General features: G+C 45.3%; 1 protein-coding gene across 1 annotated transcript in view; it reads left to right on the top strand.

The window, feature by feature from the left end:
* Nucleotides 1–1,510: 1,510 nt before the first annotated feature.
* The window catches only part of CAS1 (cycloartenol synthase 1), a 139,502-nt gene continuing 117,896 nt past the window's right edge, over nt 1,511–23,116 (top strand). The window contains exons 1-6 of the mRNA XM_087373571.1: nt 1,511–1,748; nt 2,194–2,379; nt 2,468–2,557; nt 16,183–16,380; nt 16,484–16,568; nt 16,679–16,845. Of these exons, the coding sequence (XP_087229697.1) occupies nt 1,551–1,748; nt 2,194–2,379; nt 2,468–2,557; nt 16,183–16,380; nt 16,484–16,568; nt 16,679–16,845 (924 nt within the window). The 5' untranslated portion in view covers nt 1,511–1,550. The remainder of the gene's footprint in view (nt 1,749–2,193; nt 2,380–2,467; nt 2,558–16,182; nt 16,381–16,483; nt 16,569–16,678; nt 16,846–23,116) is intronic.

The following is a 23,116-nucleotide window of genomic DNA, read 5'->3' as shown; positions in this document are numbered from 1 at the left end:
ACTACTAGTTGTCTTTTCCGAGCCTTTTCCCAAGACTTCTCAATGCCCCTCCTTCATGAGGAGGGGGTAAATTTTTGCATCAAATGCATTGTTAGTGCCATCTTGCTTGCTATCTGCCATGTGTGCAATTATGGCCTAGCAAGACTTCTCAATGCCCCTCCTTCGTGAGGAGGGGGTAAATTTTTGCATCAAATGCATTGTTAGTGCCATCTTGCTTGCTATCTGCCATGTGTGCAATTATGGCCTAGCATTAACCAAAGTTGAGCCATAGATAAAGGAGGAATAAGAAGGCTACCACAATGGTCAGGATATATATAATGGCATCATGATTGTATGCAATAGTGTTGGATAAGAGGATGTTGTTACAATGAAGCGTCCACCTTGTGCTACAAGGGTAGTATTTGTGCATTGTGTTGGGACTGGAGGACCAATTGTGGCTATTAACTTTTTTTCATATGGGTTAGCACTACATGAGGTCATGGTAAACACATGTCGGTAGCCCAATGATCACATATTATACTCACCACTTTAGATGTGGGCCATGCAAGCATTAAATCTAAACCTACTCGAGGTTATAACCATTATCTTATAAAGAATCGGAGCAAGTTAAGATTGAATTGACATCAGGCCAATTTTAGACACTAGAGAATACATACCATAAATTTGACTGTGAGCAATGAAGGAATCGATTTGAGGGTGGTTTGGTTAATTGGGCCATTTGGTATGTGCTAATTCCTCTTGCCTAAGAAGAAGCTAGCAAGCTGGGTGCGTGTAGACCCTTTCTATCCTTAGGGTATTTACACCCTGATGTGGCCGCCACTTAGTGCTTGGTGATTTGCAGCATATTTCGGGATTTCCCGTAACCTTGCACGGCCAAGCCCCCTTGCCCATCCCTTGATTCAAGTTGCCAAAGTGTTTGGATGAGACCCCTGACAATAGGAACCCCTACAAACTTGTCTGTTTTTTAATGTTGTGTTTGCTGGGTGTATAATTACACATTGCCCACCCTCTTTATTCACTTGGGCAGGCACTTAGGCGATCCTAACTTGAAGGCACATCCCGCCTCCCCCCCTTGTCCATTGTGGGCTAAATGTGGATCCGAAATAGAGGTTTGGTTTCGTAGGTGAAGCAAAGCTGCAAGGAGGCGGCAGAGGGAAATGACGGGGTCGATGTGAGGTGGGGAGGCCAAGACATGAGTTGTCATGTAAGTTGTTGCTCTTGGAGAAAAGGATGAGAATGAAGATGTTTGAAAGACGAGTTGAGGGGATGAAGATACCATGCATATTGTATAAAGATAAACGACATAAGAACTAGAATGCTTGACCAGCCGCTAAGTATATGGGCTAGTTGCTATCTATATCGGCTATTGTAACATGGCTTCACAAGATTTTAGAGTTTCATAAAACTCGCTAGTAAAGAGGGGCCAATGAAAGTCACATGCAAGGGAGGAAATGCATGTCTATTTAAAGAGAGAGTCGGAGTTGCATTGCATTCAAACTAGTATAGTGTATACTGAAGCTCTGAAGTTTGCTCCTACTCTTCATATATCCATGTGGAGCTTGAAGATCGCCGATGGCTCTTCCCCTTGGTTGCACTCCCTCAATAACTCCATCGGTCGCCAAATCTGGGTCTTCGATCCCGACACTGGCTCCCCTGCTGATCGCCTTGCAGTCGAGAACGCTCGCAACCTCTTTCGAACCAATCGCTTCCTCAAACAACACAGTGATGACTTGCTCATGCGAATGCAGGTACTTGCCCGCCTCCTTGCGCTTTTTCTCCATCTCTTCCCTGGACTTATATGTGAGACAACGCTGCATGGAGGAGGGCCAAACTTGTTTCTATCACAATGCGGCATGCTAGACCGGCATACTCCACACAAGCTTCCTAAATTTTCGCATTTAATACTCCTCTTGCAATGCATGCTTCTTTAAGGTCGTCCTTCACTCATACAGTATGAGTTCATCTTCGTTTAATGAATTTGATTGATTTACGGGCCAACAAAAATCTCTCTCAGGGACAAGCTGCACGCTGAGGGCGGCCTTTCTTTAAATAAGGGGCTTCGATCCTTAGATGCACGAAAACGCAGCCAAGGATTGGACAAAGGCAGTCCTTGTGCTCTACTTTGTCATAGAGAAGAAAGCAGAGAAATGGTATATAGTAAGAGACTAAAGATGCGTCCTTTGCACATCACAGTTCGCAAGGGAGAATCCTTTATCACCTCTTCCTTCGGAATTAAAGGTCGATCAATACAGCGACATAACGGACGATACCATTACGACCACATTGACGCGTGCTGTGCGATTTTACTCCACATTACAGGCGCATGATGGTCACTGGCCTGGTGATTATGGCGGTCCAATGTTCCTTATGCCTGGTTTGGTAAGTTTCTTTCCAACTTTGTCTGATTGCTACTGACACGGGACGATACATGTTGGAATTGAATTATACTATCACAATTTGTTTGCAGGTGATAGCACTTTATGTCTCTGGATCGCTAAATGCTGTGTTGACAGAGGCCCATAAAAAAGAGATGTGTCGTTACCTTTTTAATCATCAGGCAAGTGCATAGAACCATACTATTCACGTATTTATAACGTTTTGCAGCACACATTTTTGGAGGTCCTAATTGAATAAGAACATTTGGGCCTTGCTTATGTTCATCTGGAGTTTTGTGGTATTCCTATATTGTTGTGTACAATATTTTATCTGAAGTGGCTATAGGTTGTCTAATGGCAGCAGAGATGGAGCGTCTTAATCTTGCTTACTATTTACAAGCCTAGACTCAGATCAAAAGCTCTCTTAGAGGGCATTTCAGCTAAAGTCCCATGACTGATTAAAAAAAAAAAAATTACTTAGAAAGCCATTGCACTTGGACCACGGAGTGTCACTGGCAGCAAATTTGTGCTCAAGTGCATTGAAGTGAGTAGATGTGCCAATTGCCACAAGACTGCAGTGGAAGAAAGGTTGCTTTAGCAGAGCTGGGCAGAGCCAGCTAGCTGGGCGAGCAGGAGACACGGCATTTACTGCAGGCCCATTGCACAGATGGAACCTCCTGGACCTTGCTGATTCCACCTTCCCATAAGCCAATGCAGGACAGCATATGTCTGGGCTGACTACAAAATTGCAGGAATGGTTTGTGGAATTGCGCATAATTCAAAAGGGAGCCTCCAATTGTTATTTGTAGCCTTATGTGTGGTGCTAGAGAGTATAGCAGATGGCCAGAGATAGCCTACAGTTATTGAGAGATTTTTTCCAGCCTCGATCAATTGGAGCAGATATCGGCAGTGTGAGCCGAAGCTTTTTTCCAGCCTTGATTGATTAGGCTTTTAAGCCAAGCATAACAATATTTGCTGCCATTTCCAAATTGTTTTTTTTTGGAGATTAATGATTTTGTGTCTCGATGCTTTGTGTCTATACTATCTTTTGTCTTTCTGATGAATGTTTTGGGCTAACACATTGGTTCTTGTTGACCTCAACAGACTTATGCTTTTTGACACCAATATACTTTAAATCAACTGAGTGCTTGACGACAAAGATTTTTGCAAAATATGTCTCAGAACTCAATGGTGTTATTTCTTTACCAAGGATGTGTTAGGTATTACAAGTGATTAAGCTTTGCTTGCTAGGTCGAACCCAAAGCACTTGCACAGCTGAAATATAGAATTATGATTAGATCACAGGATCACTCACTGATATGGATCCTACTCCCTGGATGTGCACAAGCATCTATAAAACTTCACACACAGTTCAGATGTAATATATGCTCACAAAACAGGACCAAACTGAATCCAAAAGGTGAGCTACACCACATGCATAGCAGGATGCTGCTCCACTGATGCTAGATCTGAGTCTCTGGGTGTTGCCAATCCTCCTGCTCTCTCCTTCTGCTGAGTGCCTCTAATTGAGGTTTTCAGTGGCTTAGGGAGGAGCCCCAAACCGACTTGTCATCTGTAGGTGTTCTCCTGTAGCTACAACCCACACCACGTGCATAGCAGGATGCTGCTCCACTGATGCTAGATCTGAGTCTTTGGGTGTTGCCAATCCTCCTGCTCTGTCCTTCTGCTGAGTGCCTCTAATTGAGGTTTTCAGTGGCTTAGGGAGGAGCCCCAAATTGCCTTGTCATCTATCCTTCTCCTGTAGGTGTTCTGCTACAGTGTTGAGCTCTATTTCCAAGCTAGGACCTGCTGGAACTATTGTTTACTGCTGCCCCTGCTGCACCCTGCTGCTGCCAACAACTCACTGCTAGCATCTGGTAAACATCCTGGATTAATGTCTCATACTTTGCCTGCCTTCCCCAGAGGGCTTTATGTAAGACACCAGACCCCTCTGATCCGGCCTACTAGATCCTGTAACTGCCAACCAGCCTGTGGCTTGATCCCCTGATTGCCGACCCCATCTACGAGGCTGGCCGACCTGGTCTGCAGCCCTACTGGCTGGCCAGTGGCTGCCTTGAGGGCTTACAAAAGCCCTTGTCCAGGTCTGAAACCGGCCTTCGGAAACTCCAAAGGGCGGTGAACAGATAATAACCAGCAAATACTTAATTTCCAGCCATTTAGAAATTCCCACAGCAAACCAAACAATTTATAATAAAACACCCAAGAGCTAGATTGCCCTTGTCGTGCACCGGACACCAGATTGGCCCTAAACTCAGCGCCCCTTTTATCTTTTATTCAGAAGGCTTGCAAATACAAGAATAGCACCGCAGTGCATCAGCGCACAGACAGCCAACTGAATAATCCGATCAGAGGCACTTCCGTCCTACTATGCAATCACAACAAAGGCATCCCAGGTCCATTGCAATCCATGGCAGCCCTTCTTCCGAATCTGGCTGAAGGTTCTAACCTGGCAGCTTTGATACCCACTAGGGGAGTCCTGGCAGGAGAGAAATCAGCCCAATCCGTCTTGGTAGCTTTGAATACCCGTCAAGGGAGTCCTAGCAAGACAGAGGCTAGCAAAACAACTCAATTTGTTTTGGTAGCTCTGAATACCCGTCAGGGGAGTCCTAGCAAGACAGAGGCCAGCAAAACAATTCAATCTGTCTTGGTAGCTCTGAATACCTGTCAAGGGAGTCCTAGCAAGACATAGGCCAGCAAAACAACCACACCTGGCTGCTGCTCCTGGAAAACAGAAAGGCCAGCTGCACTAAGCAAAAGGATTTGAAGGTTCTGAGACAGTAGGAAAGCTACCAGAAAGCAATCAACCAATCGGAAAGCTCGGGAAACCCTGGGAAATCAACAAACATGGAAAAACGAAATTCCCTGGCACCTTGGCAGGTGTGATTCAGCAAAAGCAACCCTGGAAAACCTGCTGGAAGAGAATCGCTAAGTCTGGAAGCAAATCGAGTTGCCTGGAAGCTCCAAACTGCCTGGAAAAGTTTTATTTTGATAGGCACTTAGCTTGGAAAGCTCCTGGAAGAAGTGCGAATCAGATTTGGGCCTCTGGGAAGGGATGAACAGTAAGCATGCAGCAAAAACGAACTGATCTGGAGGCTCTTGGAACAAAAATGAATTTCGTTTTTGAGCTTCTGGCAGCCCACCAACAATCCACAGACTGCCCTGGTAGTCAAAAGCCAGCAAGGCGATGTGATAGAATAGCCCTGGAGCACTTGCCCAGCTTGTGACTTGCCTCTCCCTGTTCTTTTGTGGTCCAGAAAACAGCCTCAAAGACAATTTCGCCCTTTTTTTTCTTGCTCCTCAACCCAGCTTGCTAAATGTGGCCCCGTGAGGTATTTTTAGCAGTGGAATTTTTACCTCTCTGACCTTCAGTCCCTTGCCTTGGCCCATGGAATTAATTGCAATGAAGTGTCCTTCACATATTTAATCCGTTTGAGGCCAGGTCAGTCACTGTTAATTCCTAAAAATTAGAAATACACGTCCTCGTGACAAGGTATGCAACTTTACTGGCTGACCAGATCTGGCCACCTTGAGGGCATAAAAAATGCCCTTCTCCAGCTGCCATATGTTGGGTCTCTGATAGCCCTCCCTTTGGGCCATATATACCAGCCAATGTGCCCCCCCCATAGGGCTTTGTGCAGCCCCGTCTGGGGGCAGCACGATGAAGTTCCAATGCAGACTGATCTGGTCATAACCAAACTAAGATGGAAGTATATGGCAGCCAATGTGCTACTTGTGTAGCACCCTGCAGGTCAGTCTCCTTCATTTCCTCCTCCTATGGGGGCTGGGGAGGTGACATCTAAATTCTAATTCCCAACAGCATCTTGGTCTGAGTATTCAATGACTCTACCCATATCCGCATATCCATGGGTGGAAAGATAGTGATATCTCCTGGGATCTCATAGTTCCAGGCATCGCATCAAGACACACCTCTTTCTCCATCTCCTCTGTGCCAGAGAGAGTACAGACGTTGGATCTCTATAGTGTTGTGTGGCTGCAATCTCATGTCCTGCCTCAATCTGGAATCTATGGTATCAAGTCTTGAGCTGGCCCATGGTGATCGTACTTGCAGGGGAAAGGTGAACCTTTAGGTAGAAACTTCACATCGTGGTGATATGGGATGACATGGTCTCATATCGTATGCTTTAGCTCAATAGGGTATCCCCAAATGGGGTGACTCAGTATTCTCCAGGTCTATGGCTGGGAGGTGAGCACAACACTTTGCTCCCAACGTTAATCCCCGTATGCTGAAACCACTTGATAGTTTCTTGGCTAAGAGTATATGTACTGATCAGAATTTGAGAAGATCAGCTGTCAGGTTCATCTCGCAGCTATAGGACCCAAAGAATGTTGAGTCACCCTTGAGCTGAGGCTTTAGAGACTTACCCTCTTGAACTAGAGCATCCAACAAGAAGCTATGGTGTCCCATTCCACCATGATATACCTTGAGGCTGTCATGCTCAAGTCTAATCCAAAGGAGTCTATGCACCACAATGATTGATAGCCCAAGCCACTCATAGGGCCTTAGCGCCAACGGCTATATTCAGTGGGCTTTAGTATTTCCTCCTCTTAGACACTAGTTAATTCATCCATAGATTGTTATGGTTAGGTTAGTATGCAAGCTAGATTGCATACAAGCTAACTAGGGCTAGCTCGAAAGGTAACGTCCTTGAGATCTAGCTTGCTTCAGATCATAGTATGCATTTTGTGATCAGCCACGTGTAGAGATTTCTCTAGTGGTTGGTGTAATGAAGGTGGGAAATAGCAGGGAATTCGGTGGGAAATAGGTGGGGAAAAGGAAGGGAAATTGGTGGTAAGATAGGATTAAGAAGGGGCACTATATAAGTCAGCCCCTTATGATTTGTATGGTACCTTTTTGATGTGACATCTAATCCTATGTACTTTCCCTCCTCCTTCCTGCTTCTTGCTGCCTATGCTCACACTCTCTCTCTCCTCCGTGTCTCTCTCTCTATCCCCTCATCCTTCTCTCTCTTCCTCTCTCCTTCCCCTTCTCCTCTTTTCTCCTCCCTTCCTTCTGCTATTCTCACCCCATCTCCAAATCTGCCTTTTCCCCCTTCTCTACATTGGTATCAGAGCATGACTCAGGCACCTTTTCACTCTTCACCTAGGATTTTTAGCAGTTGCTATGCCAACGCCTATGCCAAACCTGCTAGCTATAAGAAGCTACGCCGATGTTCGATCGACAAGCAGCAAGTAGCATTGGTCAAGAGCTGAACCTACGACCAGCGGACTGAGCAGCATGAACCTGACGTGAACTAGACAACCAACAAACTGAGCAGCATCACCAACAAGAGTGAGTAGTCCTGTCCTCTGTCGCCGTGAGCCTTTATAGCTCCAGCTGTGATAACGCTATGAGCCCAATCCTTTGGCCGAGATGCAAAGCTTATAAGCTAGCCCGTCCTGTCGTCCGTTGCATGGAGCCCGTCCGAGCATTGTCCGTCGCCTTGAGCCCTACACCCGTTACCGTGCTAGTTTGTCGATAAATGCCCGTCGCCATTGTCGTGACCGTCAGTCGGCATCTCGTCAGCTAGTAGCTTCCATCGCCGATTGTTGGCTGTGCGTCGCAATTCCAGCCCTTGCGCCACTGACACTTTCGATGCCAACCTTAGACTAAGGTCTAAGGTTCCTAACTAGGGTTAGTCAGTAGGTCAAGTTAAGTTGGTTAGGTTTAGTTAGTAGGGTGGGACATGTTAGTAGTTAGGTCACTTAGGTCTAGTTAGCTAGGTTAGGTTAATTGGTCAGTTAGGCTAACCTAACAAGGTTCAATTAGTAGGTTAGGTTGGGTTAGACTAAGTTAGTGTCCTAACTGTCTTACCAGTCTTAGGTTAGGAGTCCTAACTGTCCTAGGTGACTGAAGGGAACCCCCCCCCCCCCCCCCCCCCAAAAAAAAAAAAAAAAGGGTTACTTTTCAGCCTCTTTTTAGGGGACTTTCACAGCCCGTTTGCAACCATTTTGGCTCCGTTTCGAAGCTTCTTCGATGACCTTTCTTCTGAGCTTCTCCATCGACATTTTCGTGTGTCCATGCATTATCTCAGGTGCTAGGGTTTTGCTATCCATTTTCTGCTTGCCTACATTCGAGCTCCTCTCTCTAGGGCCAGTCACCATGCCACCGAAACGTGCCCCTCGTGATATATTGCATGACACTGATGAGGCTGCTCAATATGAGCAAGTGCCTGCCACAGTGGCTGCATCCACTAGTGGTGCATAGGTTCCTTCCACTCAGCCTCTCTCCTGCATCTTGGGAAGCGCAAGCAGCGCAGACGCAGTTTTCGGATGCCCTTTCCTCTATGCTCCAGGGTGCTTTCCGCCAGATAGGACAGGAGTTCAGCCAGCAACTTACCACAACCATGGCTATGCAGTATACGGCTCTTGTCCAGATGGGACATCAGATTGGTCAGCATATCACATCTGCCATTGCTAAGCAGGATAAAGGCAAGCAGTCCGCACCCCAGCAAGGGGACCATTTAGACAGTTAGGATGTTTTGTCTGCTCCACGCAGGGGTTTTATGGCAGATGCCCATCGTGCCTATGAGCTTCAGTCTTCTCAACCATTGCATGTACCCCAGCTTGGGGATTATCTGGACATAGATGATGCATTTTCTGTGCCACATAGCACCTTCTTGCAAGATGTCAGGTCATCTTTTGGCTCTCAGCTTTCTGCATCTATGCAGGCTGAGCCATCTCTTTTGGGCCGACCCGTTGGTGTGCATCCGGCTAGTGCTCCTTTCACCGCACCAGTGAGTATGCTTGGAGCTGGCTTGGGTTTATATGACAGCCCACACTGGGAGAGAGGTCAGTTTTCTTCTCAGCCCTTTGGTATGCCATCATTTCGGAGAGATGCATTTGGTAGAGAGACCCAGCTCGGGGTTCATGCACCTATCGCTCCGCCAACGAGCACATATAGCCAGACGCAGCCAGTGCATCAGATGGTAGAAGCTTCTACGCAACAGGCGGTTGGTGGTGGGCAGCAAGCCACTTTTGATGACATGTTGGCAGATTCTTTGTGTTCATACAGGGTCCTACCTGAGGCCATCAAACTTGATATGCCCTTCTCTGATTATGTGAACCTCAAGCGCGACGATGCTCGCACTTTTGGAGGTTACACACACAAGAATTATGCAGCCAAGGATATCAAGGACAAACTCACAGTGCAAAAGTTTAAAGGGGACACTTGCACTCCCAATGAGTTGGAGGAGTGGCTCACGAAGCAGGAAGACTATTTCCGCTTCTACCCCAAGTCTGAGGAGGAGCGCATTATTTTTGCAGGTATGCATATGCAAGACTATGTCCACACATGGTGGCGATATATGAGGGATTCTCCTCAAAGACCAACCACTTGGAGGGTTTCAAAGAATTGATGGTCACTACATTTGTATCACCACTTGTATTGGATCAATACTTGGCTGAATTTCATGCCTTGTCACAGACCGGTACGGTCCAAGAGTACTTGCAGCGTTTTTGGAGGCTTTCCCTAATTGTGCAGGAGGTATCTGAAAAGGGAAAGCTGCTGCGTTTCATTTATGGGTTAAGTTCTTCTCTCACTGCAGATGTGAAGGCACATAACCCTCAAACAATTGAGAGGGCAGCTCAGCTTGCATAAGTATTCGAGCCTAAATACGTTGGCAAGCACAGAAATGCCATGGACAGCTCGCATGCTACGGGGTATGACAATGAGTCGAAGCCTAAGTTTGCTGAGTGGACTGACAAGAAATCTGCAGCAGCACCATTTCCTCTCTTTCCTACTGTCTCGGGTAGTAAGATGCCGTATGCCAGGCCTTACAGGTATCCTGATGCCAAGCCTACTGCTGGAAATGAGCAGACTGAGATAAAACTGCATACACGGGCAATAATGGACAGCAGAAAGAAGGCCAACTAATGTTTCAAATGTGGCAAGAAATGGACTCCTGAGCACAGGAATGTGTGCAAGATGCGCAACAGTGGTACTGCCAAGCTTAGCATGATCATTGACCTCTTAGATGACGAGGAATTGTTTGATGCCCCAGGTTCTTTGGATACGTCTCAGGATGAGAAGGAAAATACACATGATGCAGATGAGGCTCCCGACACTGGAGCCACGAAGGGCACCGACTTTCCTTTTGATCCTGATGGTGCTATTGTGCATGACACTCATGCATTGCATTCGTATGAGATTCTGCCCACTAGTGGCATGAGAGGCCGTAGGCCCACACTCTTTTTTGTGGAGCATCACGATGCGATGCTTTTTTATGCACGTGAAGATGCCGGTGGTAATGCTCTTGTGAACGAGGAAGAGGTTTATTGGGATGCCCAGCCAACACTTTATACTATTTCCATGCATGCCCTGATGGGTGCCAAAAGTGTTGATACTATTAAATTAACAGGGATGATTAATGGCAGGATTGTGTATGTGTTTGGTGGACGGCGGTAGCACCCACAATTTTGTTAACTACAAGACCTTATAGAGGGTGGGACTGATTGCTACTGAGATAGACCATGGGCTGAGAGTAGAAGTGGCCAATGGACAGCATATGATCAGTAGATCTTGTTGCCAAGATGCAAGGATTAAGTTCTCTGATGACTATACATTTGCAGGTGATCTCTTGGCACTTGTCATGGGCTGTGATTGGTTGCAATCACTGGGCAAAATCAGCATGGATTTCAATGCCTTAACACTCAGCTTTGTCCACAGGGATGGATCAGTTACATTGCATGGTATTGCAGCTCCTAAATTGCAGGTCATTTCAGCAAGGCAGTTGGCCAGAGAGCTCAAGATGGGCAGCGTCATATATGCATTAAATGTGTCAGTAACTAAGGAGGGTGGTACTCCCCGTGTTGATGATTGTGATATGCAGAGATTGCTCTCAGAGTTTGTAGATGTGTTTGCTGATTTGCCATCACAATTGCCTCCAAGAAGAGATGTAGATCATGCCATAGTCCTGGAACCTGGCAGTAAGCCAATCAATAAGGCCCCATACCGATTCTCTAAGGTAGAACGGGAGGAAGTGGCAACTCAAGTGAGGGACTCACTTAAGAAGAGTTTCATCACTCATAGCACTTCTCCTTTTGCATCCCATGTGCTCTTGGTGAAGGACGGTTATTACTGTATGTGCATTGACTATAGAGACTTGAATAAGGTCACCATCAAGAATAGGTTTCCAATCCCCAGGATAGATGACCTGTTGGATGAACTCAAGGGTGCGCAGTTCACTAAGATTGACATGCATGATTCCAAGGCAGCTTCCATATTTGTGGAGTTACAGAGGCCATTGAGCCAGGGGCATGCTGAATTTAAGCTGCATAATGGGCTGTTGTGGTGCAAGGATAGAATTTATTTGGTGCTAGGTTCAAAGTACCGACTGCTGGTCTTACAGGAAATGCACTATCTCCTTTGGCAAGACATGTGGGTATTACTAAGACATATGAAAACGTCAAAAAGAGCTTTATTTGGGATGGCTTGTGGCGGGACGTAGTTAATTTGTCAGTGAATGTTTGCCCTGCCAGCAGAATAAAGTGGACAGCCGGTTACCCTCGGGTCTCTTGCAGCCATTACCTATTCCAGAAGGCAAATGGACTCACATTGCTATGGATTTCATCACAGGGTTGCCTTCCACAGAGCGGGGATGGGATAGTTTTTTTGTGGTGTTTGATAGAATGACAAAGCAGGCCCATTTCATACCCACTAAGACCCGTTATTCAGCATCAGAGGTTGCTTGGCAGTTCATCGAGCATGTTTTTAAGGATCATGGCTTCCCTCGGGAGATTGTCAGCGACAGAGATGTAGAATTTATGGGTCACTTTTGGCAAGAGTTATTTACAGCAGTGGGTACTTCTCTTACACCTAGCAGTGCTTACCCACCCTGAGACGGATGGACAGTCAGAAAGGGTGAACAAATGGCTGGAGGAGTATTTGAGGCATTTCTGTCTAGACACACAGAAGTCTTGGGATAACTGGTTGGCACTTATTGAATTTTGTTACAACAGTACCAAGCACATCCCTATTGGCATGAGCCCGTTCGAGGCTATGTATGGATGCACAGTGAGTATGCCATCTTTAGTTGTAGACATGGCTGTGAAAAATCAGCAAGCGAGAAATGACTTGGAGAGTATGGATGCCCTTTTGCAATTCGCTAAAAAGAATATGCAGGATGCCCAAGCCAAGCAGTAGAAGTATACGGATGAACAGAGGAGGTATCTATCTTTTGAAGAAGGGGATTATGTGCACTTACGCCTCCATAAGAACCGTTATGCCTCGCTGAAAGGTAACACCAACACGAAGCTTGCTCACAGGTATTACGGTCCCTACAGGATCATCTGCAAAGTTGGCGAGGTGGCGTATGAGTTGGAGCTACCCAGGACCTCTAGGATTCGTAATGTTTTCCATGTGTCCTTGCTGAAGCCACATGTCGAACAGCATGTCCAAGTCCTTCTTGAGCTACCACCTATGGATGAGGAGGGCCACATAGTCTATGTTCTGGAGCGCATCATGGGTTTCAAGGATCATGTACTCCGAAACAAAGTCTACACCGAGTATCTTATGAAGTGCCAGGGACTTCGTGAGGATGAGAACTCATGGCAGCTAGAGAGCATTGTCTAGGACAACTCCTATCTCCTACCGGGCTGATTATTATTTGCTATTTGATGCACCTATTTAACAGCCCGCATATAGAATTTTGAGGGCAAAATTCCTTGGGGAGGGATGGCTGTAATGAAGGTGAGGAATTCGGTGGGAAATAGGTGGGGAAAAAGAAGAGAAATTGGTGGTAAGATAGGATTAAGAAGGGGGACTATATAAGTCAGCCCCTTATGATTTGTATGGTACCTTTTTGATGTGACATCTAATCCTATCTCCTTCCTGCTGCCTATGCTCACACTCTCTCTCTCTCCTCCCTCTCTCTATCTCTCTATCCCCTCAAAATGATGGCAGTATGCACCACTCAACTTGAACACCTTCCTGTTATCAGCTTTGTGGGGCAGCCCATTGAATATGTCAACACCTTTAAATATTTAGGCATCGACATACCAGTCGACCATAGATGGTGGCAATGTGCACAAAGAAGGTTGGACACAGGTTGGGGAAAATACTATCAATTTTGAAAATGATTGCAGGCACACTGACACCCGGAACTGGAAGATCCGGAATATGTTGTTTGATGCATATGTGGTCCAAACAGTGCTCTACGGAGTAGAAGTATGGGGAGGCAGCATCTCTCCATCTACATGGAATGAGATTGAAAAAATGCAGAAAGCATTCCTACGGCGACATCTAGGAGTCAAGACTACTACCCCATACTCTGTGCTTCCTTTGGAAACAGACAACAGGCCAATTGGGTTTCATGCATTGATCAGAGTGATGCAATATCTAGTGGACATGCAACAAATGCCAACAGACAGATTACCACACAGAGCATGGACAGCAAGTATGAAACTTCAAAAGAACCATAAAAGCAAGATCATATGTACAGGATGGGGGACAGACATAAGGAAATAGTTCAGCAGATGGAAAGTGGAACCATACTTAACTATGCCACCTAAAAAGGTCAAACTACAGGAATTCCAGTGGTCCTTACTATGCACCCTACAGGCTCAATGGCTGACAGTAGAAAGGAAGACCAAGTTAGAATACTACCAAGATTAAATAGATCCTCTATGCTGGCCATCATTCATGAAATCAGATGCCTCTGCTCAGCCATACATCAGCACTCCCATCCCTCTTCTCTATTGCAGGAATATTCCCAGATTTTGCACACGGTCACATACCTTGGCCATAGAGAAAGGAGCTTGGCTGAATTTGCCACGACATGCCAGAGTTTGCAGATTTTGTGATTCACAGACAGTCGAGACAGAGGCACATGTAGCTCTACAGTGCCCCAGATATGCACATATCAGGGATGATTACCAGCAGATACTGGTAGACACCACACAGCTCTCATGAGTTCTCTCCACTACCTCTCCGGCAGGGTTGGGGTCTTTTGTCACTCGTCTTTTTTTGTACCATCAAGAACTTGAAAACTCTTGACCCCTCCACATCGGAGGAGATTTTTTGTACTAAGGATTAGGTCCCATGGGTCATTTTTGGCCCACCGAGGACGATAATAAATTCTACTTCTACTTCTACTTCTCTTCCTCTCTCCTTCCCCTTCTCCTCTCTTCTCCTCCCTTTCTTTTGCTATTCTCTCCCCATCTCCAAATCTGCCTCTTCCCCCTTCTCTACAGTTGGCAACATATAGGTCCATTTTTAGGATTATGTGGAGCACATCGATTTCATGGTTGGACCTATTGTTGGGGTGAACACATTGCCAAACCCCTCCGAGTCGAGATTACATGGTGCACATGGTTTTCCTTCATCATCAGGGCAAATACATCGTCATCAAAGTGGATTACTTAGTAACATGATGTCTTTGGTAAGTCACATTCATGTTTCTAAGGTAGTCTGGAATTCTTCCCAAACTTTGATGGTTTACACATAGGACAAGTGAGGGGAATATGCATAACCTTATTAGGAAAGGAGAGACTCTCTAAAACAGCATGGAAATTGCTTCCTTTAGGAGTAATCGATTCTCTTCCACCCATTACAACCAAAGATCGTAAGATTGATCTCATACCAAGTTTTTCTCCTAATTTGACCAAGGGTAGCAGGAAGAGATTCAAAGACAACTTCAGGAATTGTTGGGATATGGATTAATAATTATTAAGACCTGATTGCCGCATGGCACTCAAGCAAGAATCTCACAGACTAGAGCGCATGGCGAGCATGTATTGTATGGGTCAAATTATACATAATAAAGACTGCATGCATATGTATTATGCACCCAGGGGTTATGGGTAGTGCTATAGAAGGTTGCATATGGGTCCAAGAGACCTTAGTCTAGCCTTTCATGGACAAAAATGGGTTTCAAATGGGGATTAACAGCTGTTCCCCAAGGTATGCCATGTAAGTGTACAAGTCCTCCTCCGGTTGGATATTGTGTTTAACAGCTCTTCCCCAAGGTATGCCATGTAAATGTACAAGTCCTCCGGTTGGATATTGTGTACATCTTCCAAATATAACAAGAAGACCAAGAAAACCTCTTGTGAAAATACTGTATGAGGAATTACTAATAATCAGGCAAAAGTGCAAGGTTGGCACAACCATCTTGAAAATGTTAAAAGTAGCTGTTATTGAATTGCCAATGAAAAATACAGAAATAAAAAGTTAAAATTTTGAATGAAGAAATTTAGCGAATTGGAAGTTGTGTAAGATATTCCAATACAGATGGTGATGAAAAGCAGATTAGAAATTAGCTCCGAGAGGGCAGAAATGGAGCTTTCTAGGTGGCCAAATGAAACCCTAATGAAAGGATCAATTAACACTTTCTCTGCTTGGTACAATATTGTTTTGAAGATATTGACAAACTTAAAATTCTAGGTTTGAGTTTGTTCACATGTTCCTTTAATGCTTATGATAGGGTATTTTATCTGTGTTGTACATTGTGCATCCTTTGTCTATGGAGAATAAGAATGACGGTTGGGGCTTGCATATAGAGGGGCACAATACCATGTTTGGCTTAATTCTAAGTTATGTGACTTAGAGGCTTCTAGAAAGTGGTCCTAGAAGGCAGCAATGGAGCTTTGAAACACTAATGAAACACTAATGAAAGGATCAATTAACACTTTGTTTGCTTTGGTGTGGTATCTTTTAAAGATGGTGACTAACTTAACTTCTAGGTTTGAATTAGTTCACATGTTCCTTTAATGCTTATGATAGGTTATTTTCTGTCTCTTGCACATTGTGCATCCTTTGTCTATGCAGAATGAGGATGGCGGTTGGGGCTTACATATAGAGGGGCACAGTACCATGTTTGGCTCAGTTCTAAATTATGTGACTTTGAGGCTTCTAGGAATGGATGCTGATGGTGGGGAGGATGGAGCCATGGAAAAGGGAAAGTCCTGGATTTTGAAGCATGGGGGTGCAACGACAATTCCCTCATGGGGGAAATTTTGGCTATCAGTGCGGAACAGTGTTCTTCCCTACATTATAAACCCAATCTTTGTTTTACCCACTATGAAGACTTCAGAAGTATTCTAAATGAGTTATCCATTGGGAGTTGCAGGTTCTAGGTGCTTTTGAATGGGAAGGGAATAATCCGCTACCCCCAGAAATATGGTTGCTGCCATACATTCTTCCAATACACCCAGGTTCAAATTTGTAATCATTGCCAGAATGCTATCACAATTGTTAAGGAGTTGTTGACATGATTCTGCTTTATTTTGGTTTGGAGGAGGCTGACTCAAAGGTTTTACTGCAGGGCGAATGTGGTGTCACTGCAGGATGGTGTATCTACCAATGTGTTACATATATGGGAAACGCTTTACAGGGAAAATAACGGAAGTTGTTCAGTCATTGAGAAGAGAGTTGTTCAACATACCATATCAAGGCATAGACTGGAACAAGGCCAGAAATGAGTGTGCAAAAGTATTTCCTTTTGATCTATCTTAATTCTCTTATTGTTTTGGTTGGTTATACTGTTAAATCCTGATCAGTACTACCAGGAACATTGAGTGGCGTTATTCCTGATTTGATTTCAGATTCATAATGGTTTGCATAATATGTTTTGTTTGGAACCCTGTAACACAGCTTTATCTGTTTTGGAGATTTACATCTCTAAATTTATGTTATACAATTTGCAATCAATCAAGTGATCTTGTGAGGATGACTTCACTGGTTATGTGAAAGGCATGCAGCCTTCCTTTGATACAGGTATTGTGAGAGGTTGGGCTGCATCAGGTGGCTGACCTTTAATAGGAGCATAAGTGGCATTTAAAATGCAAACTGCCCAGTGTAAAGGTAAATACCAATCATATGCATATGAGTCCCCTTTTGACTCAATATGACATTGAGTTTCACTGTGTATTCAGCCTCTATTCCGCGCCAGTTATGAGATTCGGCTGGCTATATTTGCCGCTAGTATAGTTTCATGTCTTTCTCCCCTTATTAGTTGATCATCAACTGCTGTAGCTCAAGCATATGCATATGACTCCCCCTTTTAACTCAATATGACATTGAGTTTCACTGTTATTCAGCCTCTATTCTATGCTAATTATGAGAGTCGGCTGGCTATGTTTAGTAGAGTTTATGTCTTTCTTCCTTTAATAGTTGATCATCAACTGCAGTAGCTCAAGAAAATCCTTATCAGGGGACTGGAGATCCTTCTAAATTGTGCACAGTCATTATGGGCATCAGCTTCCTGTGCTAGCTCTCAGTTGATGTGATTGTCATTGCTCACAATGCACTGGTCATTTCCATTTCTTGTGAATATAAGATTGTCACATTAGCTTTTATTTTTTTATACAACAATTATGCTCCGTTTGGCTTGCCCTTTCATATCAAGCTTGGTTGCATGCCTTAGTCTTTGCTATCAATTGGGTATCAGAGCTGCTTGGCCATTGCATTTCCAAAGTTTTGTGAATAAACAAGGACTTGTTCAAGATGGAGCTCATGTGTTCTGTGGTCAATATGGAGAAGGTCACTAGATTGAATTTCCACACCTGACAGATTAAGACCTGTCTTTGCCTCGTAAAAAACAGCGTGCTCTATGATGCATTGAATCAGTTTTAGGAACAGGAAAGATTATGTTGGTAAGGAATGAGAGTGCTATGAGAAAAACTTGGTCTTGACAACGAGGATGCCAACCATCTTGATGATGTTTGAAATAGAGGTCGAGAAAGTTGAACCTCCATGAAGCAGATAGATATAGGAGACTATTTTCAAACACTTATGAATGCACAATGAATCTTGAATTCACAAACTGTAAACAAATGGAGATAGAGCAGCACATGTACGAAGTAAGCTTCAGGATATATCAAGCACTAAATTGAAGAAACTGCTCTAGGATAGAGGCACAAACATTCAGGAGATTGCTGGGCAAAGGACTGAACAAAGCTGAGAACTATGAACCAGAAATCTGCTCCTAAGTGCCTTCAGTAGAAGGGCTTCAGTGGGATGGATTTTCTGGACCATCTTAGGGCTCCTTTTATAGGCAGCCAGTCCAGCAGAAAGAGCCTACAGACCAGCCAATCTGGCCTGTGAATCAGCCGACTGGAAGACCCTTTAGCCCAGTCAGCTGACTGGATCTGCCACCAGGGTTCTGCTGCCAGCCAACCAGATCAGCGAGGCCCCTGCTGCAGCCTCGTCCAACTTGCACAGAGTGCTGCAACCTTCTGCCATCTGCAGCCTCTGCTACAGCCTCCAGTGGGCATTCTTCTAGCTTGCCCAAACCGCCAGGACTCCATCCTACCCTATCCCAGGTTCACTATACCCGGTCCTCAAACGGGGGATCACAGATGGGTCATTGAACTTTATAACATCCCCTCTCAATGACTCAATTGTGGGCCAATACCCATGTGTTGAATGAGGTGCACCTCATTCCAAGAGACCAGCCGGAGCACGTTCAATTTTCAGTGCAGTATGCTACTTCCCCCCGGATACATCATTCTATACACATGAGGTCACCACAGAGGGTCACAGCCCACACAAGATGATATATGATGATATAACAGAGTTCTCTAGATTCTTCTCTTAAGTGGCTTCAATGAGGAGCAGACAGGTGGTTCTACTTGACTTTGGGACAGATCCCCTCACAATACCAGAGATAGACCTATTTGAGCTCGGGATAGTGAGACACATTGAGGATGCACCACAAATAATAGGGTATGGGCGACACTTATTGGAGATGGTAGCGGTACATGACTTGATCATAGATAACGGCCTTCAGAGATGGCCGTTATCTGGAGAGCCCACCCGCTTTTGCCCCCCCTCCCCAGCCTCTACAGTAGCAAGAGACACATATTGCTGGCCAGCTAGCGCGTCTACAAAAGCCCTCTCCAATACATACAAGCTGCGCCAAGGACCCTCAGAGATCACGAAACCTGCTCCAGGATCAGATACCTCTGTCAAGCCACCTCCAACACACCTGGACGGACCTGCAGAATCAACAGATCAAAACACTTGCAGAATCTCAAATCAAACCAGGCAACCAGAATCTTAGATGCAAATGCTAAACGCTGTAGAAGATGCCAACCAGATCAGCACAATACATGAGTTATTGACAATTCAGCTACAAAAATACAGATTCAGATACAAATGCAAAACATTGTGGAAGATGCCAAAACCAATGTTGATATTGAGGTAGAATGCTTGAAATAATATGGCAAGAATTCACTGATACTATGAACAGCAGAAAAGGGTAGAGAGAAATGATGTGTACGCAGCCCCCCCCCCCCCCCCCCCCCGCCCCCCCGCCCGCCCCTGACGAATGATGTTTACCCCAAAGAAAATACTTGGGAGTAACATGTCACCATATGCCAAGTTCTACAACTTAACGAGAAAGCAAATATATGAGGCTATAATACAACTGCAGAATGAAAACACAGCACTGATGCAAGAAGCCAAACATATGCAAGATAAAATGCATGAGATACATCAGAAAATGATTGAGATGGAAAAGAAAATGGTGACAGGGTATGCCAAACTCAGTAGCATGGAACAGAAAATGGGACAGCATATGCATGGACAAATTATGCTGAAACAGAAAGGTCAAATGCCAAATCCACCAGAGGCACCATAGCAGGACATCATTAACACTATCGATGATCTGGGCTATTATATTCATAGGAAAATAAAATATTAAAATAAAATAAATATATATATACCTCAAAAGAATCTTTGAAAACAAGATCTTGTAAATGAAAAAGGGCATTTGAGCCTTGAAGTGTGTCTTAAGACCTCATCTTTGTTCTTCGTGTGTTTATTGCATCAATTGATCTTGTAGCACTATAGCAACCATTACATCACTCGTGGTGTGCAACACTTCCACCATTAATAGTGAGTCCTTCTTTGCAATCCATAGCAAGATGTGTGCAACACTTCCACCATTCATAGTGAGTCCTTCTACTTTGCCATTCAATATACCAAAAGATGCATGTGAAATAAGAGAGATTGTGAGGCAGAAAATGGTACAAAAACTATGGCAAAACCCAGGGACAAAAATGCAGTTTTATAAACGAGAAATTAACTCAATGGACAGTTATGGAATGCAGAAATACCTTGGGGAAGACATGTCAACATTTAAAAGACATTTGATCTGCAAAATCAGAACTAGTTCACATGATCTCGAGGTAGAGAGGGGTAGATGTGCAAGACCTAGGATTGCGAGAGCGGAAAGAATATGCAAAATCTGCCCCACAGGAGAGGTAGAAAATGAGAAGCATGTACTCCTCAGATGTAGAGCATACGCACACATCAGAGAAGGCTATGGGGAAAGCAGAGACCTAAAGAATCTGCTGGAGCAGCCAGCCAAAAAGCTAGGAAGCTACTTAAAAGAGATTTTAGAATATCGCAACAAGGTACTGGCTAGCCCAACATACTCGCTACATGACAAAGTTGTAAGATTTCTCTCTTCACTGGATGTAAGGGATCACTATTAGTTAATAGTGATCGCCAATCCCATAGATCCTGAAGGATATCACACGATTTTAACACAATCATATCATATCATATCATCTCTCTCTCTCTCTCTCTCTCTCTCTCTCTCTCTCTCTCTCTCTCTGTTTGCATAACCGGAGGGCTCCAGACCATGAGGGGCTATGTACAGAGCACTTCGCACATGGATAGGAGGTCTTGGTTCCGGTTCTAGCGTAGCTGTTCAACCATGCAATATGCCACGGTTTCCCACCTACTTGGAGCACTAACACCATTGTACCGATATATAAGGCGGGGGGCCCCATGGATATTGGGAACTACCGCACTCTCATGATTGGCGACACTTTGGCTAAGATTTATGGATCGCAACTGGAGAGGGTGCAGAGAGAGGACCTGATAGTCAACCTTGGGAAAACCAAGGTTATGATCTTCAACACATCCCAAGCAGTGCTTCATCGACATTGACGTCGACATAGTTTCACCTACCGAGGGGAGCCAGTGGAGATAGTGCAGTTCTACACGTACCTAGGGGCAGTATTCACGGGACCAGGCTTCACGATGACCCATGCTGCTAGAGCACGACTCACACGAGGGAAGGGTGCCGTGACCCAATTAGAGAGACAATGCTTCCAGGCGCATTTCTAGGATCCACCGACGGAGGGTTGGCTTTTTGACACTCTCGTGAGACCGACTGCCATGCATCTAGCACTTTTTTGGGGGAGTGACCTTTTAGCTATTGATTGGAAGGGATTTGAGAGGCTACAGGTGATTATGGGATCTAGGATGATTCGGAGCAAGCCTTCAGTTCCCCATCAGATCATACAGGCAGAGTTCGCCATGACGCCTCTCCAGGTGGACGCCCTCTTCCATACCGTGACTTTTCTCCATATGGTTTGGGCCTTACCTCAGTGGAGATTACCGAGACTGGCATTAGAGTCATCCCGAGGACTAGCAGAGAGAGCAGCATGGTATGCACGGCTGTCCATATGGTTTGATAGCCACGGTATCCAGATGGATAGGCTCCCCCTCTTTTAGTGCAACATGGATGCACCACCTGGCACTGGAGCTCATTTGACATGATGAGATTAACCGTATCATACGGTTAGACCTTCTCCAGCTTCACACATCTCGGGCATTGGGTGGGGGGGGGATTAGGAGCTCCCCACCAAGACCCAGTCTATCATGACCACTTTTTGAGGATATCAAAGCATGGTCTCATCATCAGGCCCCAATACCTCGAGGATAGGAAAGTCTCACACGCCTTGTGGATTGCTATCAGATAAATACGAGTCTCGTCCCACCAGTTGCGGATTGAGGCTGGGAGAGCAGTCGGCCTACCTAGAGAGTAGCGGGCCTGTAGACTATGCACGATGGGGGAGGTCGAGATAGAGGAGCATTTTCTATGTGTCTGTTTGGCCTACTATGAGATCCGAAGGCGATACGACTGTCTCTTTCAGGAGGGGCTCGGCTTCAGACCACTCGCACGACTGATACATTTCCTCGACTAGGTTTGAATTGGGCTCTACCTGATTGAGATGCGGAGACACAAAGATTCCCTTGTGCGGCAGGACAGGCGCATATTTAGATGCGATGCTGCTGATACACAGAGATCTGTTGGAAAGCATACCTGAGCATTTGTCTCAAATTCAGACACCATGTTAAAATAAATGATGACCTAGCTGCTCAAGGATAGCATTCCTGCCAGTTATGTGCATTTCCAGTTGCTCTCCAACCCTACTGTTGTCCTGCAACTGGTTGCAGGACAACAGTTATGTGCATTTCCAGTTGTTCTCCAACCCTACTGTTGTCCTGCAACTGGTTGCAGGACAACTGGTTGCTCTGAATGAACTGACTAGTACCCTCAGACTGGGGCTCTTTTGAAGCTCGGATGCTCCCCTGAATTGGTCGACTGGCTTGCCCTACACAGGGCGAACTGGCCCCCAGATCCACCAACAAGACTGCAGACTTAAGACAGGCAATCCTACTGGCCGACCGTAAATGGACGACCAGGATCTAGCAGCCCACAGACTGACCGACCACTTTGTGCCTATAATTAGGCCGAAACCTGTTGCCTATAGCTGGGATGAGCCCCAGCCAATCTGCCCATTCCAGGGCTTGCATGAGGCCTTTAATCCGCCCTTTACCAGGGCCTCTGCCCCTAGATGCTGACCTGGGAAGCCCATGTGGCTGCCCTGAAATAAACATAAGGAGAACTGTTTTGCTGCCCATGTAGCAGCCTGCTTGCTGCCGACATGGTAGCTCAATT

Source organism: Dipteris shenzhenensis, chromosome 1, assembly GCF_047967505.1.
Source record: "Dipteris shenzhenensis isolate YYH24624 ecotype China chromosome 1, Dip_SZ_1.0, whole genome shotgun sequence".
Taxonomy (NCBI): Eukaryota; Viridiplantae; Streptophyta; class Polypodiopsida; order Gleicheniales; family Dipteridaceae; genus Dipteris; species Dipteris shenzhenensis.
Note: the sequence above shows the minus strand (reverse complement) of the source record. Positions and strands in the feature narration are given on the sequence as shown.